The sequence below is a fragment of the Falco peregrinus genome, chromosome 1 (genome assembly GCF_023634155.1).
Source record: "Falco peregrinus isolate bFalPer1 chromosome 1, bFalPer1.pri, whole genome shotgun sequence".
NCBI lineage: Eukaryota > Metazoa > Chordata > Aves > Falconiformes > Falconidae > Falco > Falco peregrinus.
The window spans coordinates 101,692,428-101,702,081 of record NC_073721.1 but is presented as its reverse complement, the minus strand read 5'-3'; the positions used below and the strand labels follow the sequence as shown (position 1 = coordinate 101,702,081).

The window sequence follows — 9,654 nt, the reverse complement described above, 5'->3', positions numbered from 1 at the left end:
AGCTTTCCCAGTAAAGGAAGGCACCCAGCATCATGCTTTGTACAGCAAGATATTCAGTTTTTTATATATATATATACACACACACACGCATTTGACATATACAGTTTAAGAATTATGAAAAATTATACTAATTCCTACCTGTAACACGGAGACTGATGCACACTAAGCAGGGGGAGGAGAGCATCTTTTTAAATACCTTAACATGCAATTGCTCGTTTAATGACAATGGGGATGGGGGCGCAAAGGGGAACACCCACAGTTGTTCAAACCCCTAGGTTTTCAACCACAGCTCAGAGCAGTTTTGGGGGACCTTCCCAGAGGGACAAGAAGATACTTAGTTATTCAACTCAATGCTGACATTCCCTTTAGAAAACTTTGAAACTGCCTGGCTTTCTGCTTTACCCTAAGGCATCTGGGGTCCAATTCAGGGGACCTATTCACACACAGAAAAGCATCAAGGAAAATTTCCTGCAGATTTATAATTTTGAAGGAATCTCTGATATGACAACAAACACTGCCAAATAAAACAGCCTGTTATTTCTCTGTGATATGACAATTCACATCAATATTTGTACCCTCCTGAAGCAGTACATACTACTGCTACGCTTTTCAGTTACAAGTGGTATCTCTATTGATTAAGACATGTAGTATTGGCTTGTTTCTTTCATCCAGCTACATCATATGGACTAAAATTGCAAGTATCTGTATGGTATTTCATCCTTTAATATGAAGTTATTAATCAAACTTCAATTGAGGAAGCAATGTTTAATTACTACAGTAACTACAGATCATCTCATGCCAAGTTTGATACAAGAAACATTTTCAAATTCACTAGACTCATACTAACTGCATGGTTTCATGCGACTGAGCTAGTATGCATTCAACTACCAAGTTTGAAAAAATTAGCAAAATTATACCAGTTTTGCCCAAACCAGATGCTTCTAAAGCACTTGTTGAAACCATGAGCTCAGTTGGTCTCTTTTTATGCAGGTGACACTAGAACATCCATAACACCCCACCACCCCCACCCTCCCCTTTTTAGGTGTTTGAGAATCTGAAAAGGGTAGTGTGTAGCAGGTAAGGTCACTTGTGGGAAGGCTGAGTCTGTCGGGCGCAGAATGGTACTCTTCACATTCAGTGACTCATTTGGCTCAAGTCTACAAAAAACAACAGTTACTGGTGGTTATCTTCCCCTGGCACAACCAATGCTAACACATTCCAGAAACCAATCAATCCTTTCTGCCCTTCTCTACCTCCCTGCTAGTTTGGGGCTCTTCCCCAATACCAGCTTGTGAAGGTAAATGTTTGTCATTTTATAACAAAATCATACACTCTACTCGATCTATCCCTTTCCTCTGAAAAAGCCTCACAGGAATAAGTCTAATTATACACACTCTAAAATGAGCGTGAGTACTTGAAGACAGGAACACCATCCCATGTTGTATTATCTTCTGTTATTAAAAAAAGGCCAAGAGGAAACGCTTGGTAAGAGCAGAGCATATTAATTACGACAAGACATCATGACATACCAGTTGAGATTTAAAGGCCGCTAATAACACTTTTTGTAGTAATTAGTGCAAGGTCGTTATCCCATATAAACAAATATTTGATGGTAGACTTCAGTGATAAACAATTCACTTGATGACATTTACATATAAATACACATAAATAAAAACCTATGTAATTAAGGTTTGTAGTTAACAAAAAGTATGGTCTGAAATGAATTAAATGTAATTGTATCTAGCTGGATCAAAGCTCTTCCTCTAATGATACTCAAGTATACAGGGTATGAAAAGCATAACCGTACAATTCTCAATTTAGTAAAGTACTACTCTCTAAAACAGAATCATGAAAACAGCTCTTACATTTTAATGTAAAGTATAAAAATGTATATTACATTTACATACACTTTACTGAACTACATTGGGTAGCTCACATTAAAAAAAAACATCCCTTTTTGAAAATCTTTCAAAAAATACATCAACTGCAGATACGATCAAAAGTTACTAAGTCAGCAGCTGACATAACATCTGTAGTAAAAAATATATTTTAGGAAAATACCTGGAAAAATCTAAACACCAATAAACACTTTAAAACTATTTTTGAAGTAAAAATTGTAGCAAACCCCAGAACAAGCTAGCTAGAATAAAAGAAACTATTGCATACTGCTCTTTAAGAGCCATGTAGCGACTTAGAACAGAAGCAGCAGACAGGGTAGGAGTTTTGTGGTGGAGCAGAGTGGAAACCAGAGGAAAATAGGAAACCAGTTACCCAACTTCTCTCTATGTTTGTTACCATTTTTACTGGGAGAAGTATAAGAAAAAGATGAGAGAATCCCTCTCACTGAGCATATCCTCCATCAAAGGCTAAAACAAATTGGTAAAAGGAACCAATTTCAAGAGCCTTGGACCCCAAACTTAAAAACATTTACCGTATGTACTTACAGTTCAACGGGCAACAAATCAGATTATTACACTACAAGTTGCAGGTTAACTTTAAGAGTTAACACTATTTTGCAATATGAAGTGCTTTTTAATATATGTATCTATATAATATATAGATATTTGTAAAATACACGTGCAGATTTGAGAGAACAAACTGTGGAAATAGCTTTCTCCAGTCTTTTCTTCCCATTAACAGATCTTTATCTCCTACAGAACGAGCTTCAGGATTCAACAAGGATCTCCACAATATGATCAAGCTCATTAAGATCAGATTTAAAATTAGAGTTAGAAGCTGTAGCTGTTGGAGAAGAAAATGTTTCAAGCCCATCACAGTGTCCCATTTTTGTGTTGCTCATCATGCCTGTTAACATAGTATCAAGATCATAGTAAGAATTGTCAACTTCTGAAAACAGATCTTCAACAGAATTAGGACTTTTATTCTCCAGTGTCTCAAATATTTGATCTAATGACTTTTGAAAGTTTCCTTTATTTTCTTGTGGATTCTCCATTTCCCACACATTGCTCTGCAGGTTTCTCGGAGCTTGCACTGAAGAAGCTGTTGACATGGTTTCTGAACTATCTTGTGCCTGGTCACCCTCAAAGTCTTTGTTGAAAGCACTATAGCCTGAAACATGCTTTCCCTCAGCTTGTTCCCTAGATGAACGACAGAGGATATCTGTTGAAACAAGACGATCCAGGGATGCCTGCCCTGTACTCTGTGTATGTATCATCTGCCAAGTCCCATCTTGAGTCATTTCCTCCTGGATCTGCCGCACCGTGTTGGCTATAAGTACTGAACGACAAAGGTTAGGTTCAACCAGCATATGACACAGCTGAAGTTTAACCAAGGACATATCTAAAAGTGACTGCCGCTGAAGGTTATAAGAAGGAATAGCCTTAATACCAGCCAGAGTTCCTTCAATATCTTCTTCACCATCAAAACATTTTCTCTTTAATCCTCGCACAAACATTGTGTCCTGTTAAAAAAAAATAAAAAAAGTCTTGTACAATGTAAACAGCTCAAGAGGGAGTGGGAAAAAAAAGACAAAAAAAAAACCAAAACAGAAAAACTTTAATCTTAAATTTAAACAGCAAATTCTTTTAAGATAGAAACATCAGAATTGTCATACCAGGTTATAGAATGGCCAGTGTGGTACAACAGGGGTCAGGAACATATGGACTGGGTCCCAAAGACGGCACTCGGGAACCAGGGGTGAGCAGGTCCACAAGTCATGGCATCGGAGAGAGGCAGGGGCTCCCAGCTCCTGGCTCCCATTAAGCTGCACGCTTGATGGAAGTCAGGAGCCACTGCTTCGCACAGAAGCAAACATCTCAACAGCCGTATTTCACCTATTGGAGAGGCAGTTTCTCCTCGCTCCTCCAGAGTTTCTACTGGCATGCTTAACCTCTAATTTTGGAAATAAAAATACAACCTGGCACACCATCTTTTCAAGACTTGACCCTCTCCGGTACATCAACATGCCTACCAAAGCAACATGAAAAAAATACCATTGGCAGCACACTTGAAAATATTAGCTTATTTTGGCTACAGAGAGAATAAAATCTATATTTGTTCCTTAAAACTTGGGACATTCAACTGAAGTGCCTGAAGCAGTCCTCCTGGTTCCCTTACTCAGATGAGTAAATGAACTGTGTAATTCCAATATGAATTGAGCAAGTCCAATAAGGATAGGCATAGTCATCCTCCATATGCGCTTCTGTACTTCTTTCCCAGTTGACTCCAAGAAAGTAAAATTCCTGTATGCCTAAGTTTAGGTTCACCCGCTAAAAACAAGAGGGGTGCATGCAGGCTTCTCATGTTTTACATCTAAAAAACACTTGCTGAATTTTCCAAGGTACGGCTTTCAAGCACTAGCCTCCAGACCTTCTGAACTGCACTAATTTTGAGAACAGTCCCCCATGCAAATATTGCAGCTATCTCTTGAAATACAAAGTAACATTTCTTATAAAAATTAGGCTGTAAATGAAAGCTAATACCCGATCTTTAAATTTATGCACTTTTGACATGTTCCTTCTAAGTCTTCTGTGCTTAATATTCCTGTTTGCCCAGTATTTGCGGACTTTTTTTTTTTTTTTAAATGTAGTGACCCAAACAAAGGCTTTCAACTAAAAGCTGATAAAACCAAAATACTATTGCAGTGTCTTTCTATAGACTTTTCCCTTGCCCTTGGTAAGCCCTAACCTCTGCCTTGCTTTTCTGGTTGCTATGGTATGTTCCACCTATGTTCAGGGAGCTCTCCGCGAGCTTTTTCAGTCACTAAAAATCCACTGAAGTGCAACACTGTTCCTTTCAAAATACATTACATACTTATCTACTCTGAAAACCTGGGGATAGCACAGTGGCTAGATAAACATTTGGTCTGACAGTACAACAGTTCTTAAGTTGCTGTATATATATCCATGAAGTAACCTTTATTTTTTTTTGGATTTGCTGACTCTTAAAAGATTTATTTCCACTGAATGTACAAAACTCTTTATAGAAATCATTATACAGAGAAATCCTAATATGCAAAGCCTACAATATAGAATATATGAACTTTTTCTTATGGTCATTTTTCATAGACTTCATAAAAGCTATCCATGGATTACCAATATATTAAATGCTTAGAAAGTCTTTTTATTACATTTTCTCCTGTAGCCTAACATATCCACATTATTCCCATTAAACACTGCCCAAGTTTTTGCTTTATAGTGCCTTTTCTAGATTTTGAGATATTTCTGCAAACTTCCTATATCAGAGGCTATCCCATTTAATTTTTCCTACAAAGCTGTATGTACAATAATTTCTAACACCAACACCACCTGAAACCTGACCTGTAGAGACATCTTTTGGGACTACTAACAAACCATGTATGATTATGTCATCAAACATTAAACACACTGCAGAGTTTAAAGCTTCTTTTATTTCAACTTATTATATTCCTGTGAAGAATAATTAAAACTTCAATTGAATGTTAATCTTGTTTTCATACACCTGCTATCTGGCATTTAAATGCCTTCTAAGGCACACCAACAGAAGAACAGAACACAGCAGAAAACCTGAAAAACTCAATACATGACACACAGTTGGGTGTGGTGAAGCAGAGGAAAAAATGTTTATGGATACTTAAAGGTAAACCTTTCATAGCATTCACTGGATTTTTTTCTGTAACACTTACTTCCAGTTAGTATCTTACATCACAAAAACAGTTCTTTGTCACCCTGTTCTTGAGACTTGAAAAAATACTAGATGACAGTTCATTTAAGAAGCAAAAAATTACATACCAGTAACTGTGTTTGACGTAGTCCTTCCTCTTCTCCCATGCTACTGAGCAAGAGTCCATACAGTAAAAGTTGGAGCACTACCTACCAAGCACCGGGAAGCAAGATGTCAGGCAAGTACAGGAGATGCAGAACAAAACAGTTCCCCATTTCAGAAACCTTACACACCTCCCTTTTCAATTGCTTCAGTATCTCTACCCTCACAGTGCTCCTACAAACTTGAACAGTACTATTAAACCCAATTTAAAGCTAGAGCACGAAGGTGATCTGGCCAACAATACACCCAAAATCAGTGGCAGGAAAAGGAAACTGCCAGTTTAAGTCCAAGTCTTAGGCTATTAGCCTGACCTTTGGACCAGCCTCTCCCTTATCCTTATGCCTTTGCCATTTGAAGAGCAAACCAAATCTTTAACAATCATCTGATAAACTTAAACATGCACAAAAGCACACTGAAAGCAAGTCTTCATTACTTTTATCACAAAACTATACAGTTTTCACCTTTGTGGTACAAAACCGCATTATCTCTGTAGCATCTAGAGAAAAACAGCAAGCACACGCAAATATAAAACTGAAACACAGCAAAACCAGGGAGAATTTTCCTTTACCAGCACAGAAACTTTATGACTAAGAATTACTTCGCAAGATGACAATAATGAAAGTAATGACAGTAATGAAATTGTTTTAACTATATAGGCGAAGTTTTTAAAACACTTTTAAGGTGAAGTAAGATCTGACATACCAAATACAACCACCAAACACATGTAACAATTCCTTTAATTACTGAAACCAAAAAGAATGTTCCATTTCAACAAGCTACATAAATTTATATGATAAAATATGACAAAAATTCAGATACTTTTCTAGACATGTCTGTATAATACAAGACAGTTCAGTGTCTGCAACTGAAGTACATACCTAGAAAAGACACAAGTAAAGAGGATACATATGGTCATCTATTTTTGTCTTCTATTGTGGCTAGTAATAAACTATTTTTTAAGTGTTTGCTCTCAGAATTGGGGGGTGGGGAGATGGTTGACAAAGGAGCTGGGGACCACGGTGGGGGAGAAAACATGTTTATCTCAAGAAGCTGCATACTTCACAACAAAAAACCCCACCTTAACACTCTCAAGCCAAACTCTTTTGACTTGATCCCAAAATATTCAGACTAAAATGCTGTTATGTCATGGAAACTGTATTTCAATCAACTCATAGTCTCATTCTCTTTTCCAGACTAGGCTTACATCAGCATTCAAGACAGGGTCATAAGGCACCTAACTACAATTCCAGTAAGACATCATAATATCCCTCAAAAAGACACCAAAAAAAAGTTTTTGCTCCCCAGGTATACTCTCAAAACATTTTATAAATGAAGAGCCATCTCTTTGCGAGCCTGTATATGGCAACAATTTGAATTCCTACTTTAGTTTAGAGTAGGTGACAAGGGCATAAACTTTGTTTAAAAAAAAAACAACCAAACAAAAGCCCACAACTACTACAGGTAAAGATGATGCAATCGGCAGAAAAATAAATTAAAATATTTTCTGGTGCTATTTTGTATATCTAACGATTTCGAAGGAAGAGGCATTGCCCATTTGTCTCCCAAACCAGCAGACTAATACAGGAGGGGACCGTTACGGGAATGCATGAATTCTTGGTAGAAGAGCCATCATCATATCCACAAACTAAAAGGCATAAGGGATGTTGGGGGACCAGTCCAGTCTGTAATCTAATACTAAAGAAGTAAACAGTTCTCCCGTGCAACATAATAATGCGGAAGACCTGCTACATGTGATTCCAGGTTCTTCCCTAGAGCAATAAACCAACCGTGAGGACTCTATTAGTATAAACTTAAAGAATACACCCATCACAGCAATTATTTCATCAGATTCTATTAACTGGCATATGAGTGTGCCTCAGAACCGAAGGTCTCAGTAAAAAAGATATTAATTTCATAGCCATTATCAGATTCAGTTAAAACCTTGCAAATAAATTACCTCCCTCAGACTTCTCTGCACTATCTCCAACAAGCATTCATCTCAAGAGAATGCGAAATTAAACCCCTAATGAATCAAGATATGTTTCTCTACTGATTTACATATTAACATACTAAAAAAGGCCCTGGACCTTGTGTAAAACTTCTTGGTACACGAAAGCAAGATTGCTGCTGCTTTAGAGTCGAAGTGTTCACCCCCCCCACCCCCACCCCCGATAATTTCAAGCAGCATCTGTCTCTGTCCAGGAGGCAGTATCTAGACTAGCTATATTATCTCCCTTCTTCCACTACTATCTGCACGTCAAGAGCCCAAATTTCATGTGTTAAACTTAAGTGCTGTTTGAAATAGCTGTGCAAAAAAAGCTGTCAAGGAGACAACAGCTATCTGCAGCATAATAGAGCAGGAAAACAGGAGTTTTGTGGGGTTTGGTGTGGGTTCTTTTTCTGGTGTGGGTTTTTTTTTATAGTCACACAGGGAGCATGGTATTATATAATTCATTAAAAGTTTTGCTTTGGGGATGGACAAATTCCCAGTCTGCCTTACAAATACTGTGCTTGAAAACTGATCTAATTCTTACTAAAGCATCAACTTAAAACGTTCCAGGATTCACACTCAATTCAGATCCCTGTAGTAATGTGCTGCCACAGACACACTTAAGTACGTAAGGGGAAAAGTCACTTCAAGAGAGAGGAAATTTTAACACTGTTCATCTTGAGGAGAAAGCAGACAAGACCTACCTAGGCCAGTGCTGCAGGTTCACTTAAGCAGAGTGCTTTTTGTACAGCCCTAAGCATAATGATGGTTAGCATGGGAATGTAAGAAAGTATTGTATCTACCACTCTAATCCTCCCCACTCCAAAACTGTCCTTTGGAAGAAAGCAGAGCTATGTGCAATGGTGAAAAGATGGAAAGCCAGGCACTCCTCTTAGGCATGCCTATGTGTGCCTGTGGTGATGCTGAGTTGTGAGCTGGGCAGAAGACACAGCAGAAGACTGGCAGGGCCAGGAACAGCCCTGTTTGGACCGGGACAAAGGCACCTATAAAGCACCGGGGTCTGCTCCACGCTCCGGGCGTAGGGGGCTGGCAGCCACCTCCCCAGGACAGGGGGAAAGGGCACCAGCTCCCGAGGAAAGGCAGGCGGGGAAGAGGGAACAGCTGCACGCCCAGGGCAGGCGCTGTGAGGAGCAGAAAGCTCCTGGAAGCGCAGACGGCAGAAGCTGGGAGCGGCTCGCCGGGGCCGGCTCGCCAGGGCCGGCGGGGAGAGGCGTGACCGGCGGGGGCGGCCGGGGCGGGGAGTGAGCCCCGACGCACGGAGGCCGGGGAGGGAGCGCGGCGGGGGCCGAGGCGGGCCGAGCCGCGATGCGTGCGCCGGGCGAGCGGGGGGAGGTCCCCAGCCGCGGCACGCCGGCAGTGGGAGGGCAGGGCGGCACGGCGTGTGGCGCTGCCGGGAGGGTGCCCGGCGGGTGGCGGCGCGGGCGCGGAGGGTGCGCGGCTGGCGAGGGCACCCAGCGGCGGAGCGGGGCGCCCGACGGCGGCGGGGAAGCGGCTCCTCTGGACCACCCGCCCCGGCCCAGCTGGCCGCTCCAGGGGCGCGCGCGCGGCCGCCAACGGCCCCGAGCGGCAGTTACTCACCGTCCCGCGCTCCCAGCAAACGGCCCGCCGCCATTTTGAATCGGCTCCCTCCTCCGCGGGCTCCGCCGGCACCGGCTCCCCGCCCGCGCCGTTCCCACACCGAGTCCCGGGGGGGGCGGGCGGCCCTGGGGTCCCCGCGCCGCGCCCGACCGAGCCGGCCTTCCCTACTCACCGCCTCGCCGCTGCTGTCGCCGCCGCCTGCTAGCTCAGGAGCCCCCTCTCCCGCCTCACCGACCGCTCCGCGCTTGAGGGAGGGGGCGGGGCCGGTCCCTACGGTTAACCCCGCCCCCCCGCCCGCCATC

At 41.8% G+C, this 9,654-nt stretch overlaps 1 protein-coding gene across 5 annotated transcripts; it reads right to left on the bottom strand.

The window, feature by feature from the left end:
- Positions 1–1,434: 1,434 nt before the first annotated feature.
- Positions 1,435–9,654, bottom strand: CDCA4 (cell division cycle associated 4). 5 transcript variants are annotated; one of them, XM_055803336.1, is made up of 5 exons: positions 9,525–9,608; positions 8,458–8,506; positions 5,730–5,810; positions 3,575–3,794; positions 1,435–3,421 (listed from the first exon to the last, which is right to left on the bottom strand). In XM_055803336.1, exons 4-5 carry the CDS (start codon positions 3,617–3,619, stop codon positions 2,666–2,668), a joined length of 801 nt encoding a protein of 266 aa, XP_055659311.1. In that variant the 5' UTR covers positions 3,620–3,794; positions 5,730–5,810; positions 8,458–8,506; positions 9,525–9,608; the 3' UTR covers positions 1,435–2,665. The 5 variants fall into 5 exon arrangements, with proteins under 5 accessions (XP_055659311.1, XP_055659313.1, XP_055659310.1 ...); XM_055803338.1 differs by lacking the exon at positions 3,575–3,794 and having other exon boundaries at positions 9,525–9,627; XM_055803335.1 differs by lacking the exons at positions 3,575–3,794; positions 8,458–8,506 and having other exon boundaries at positions 9,525–9,654.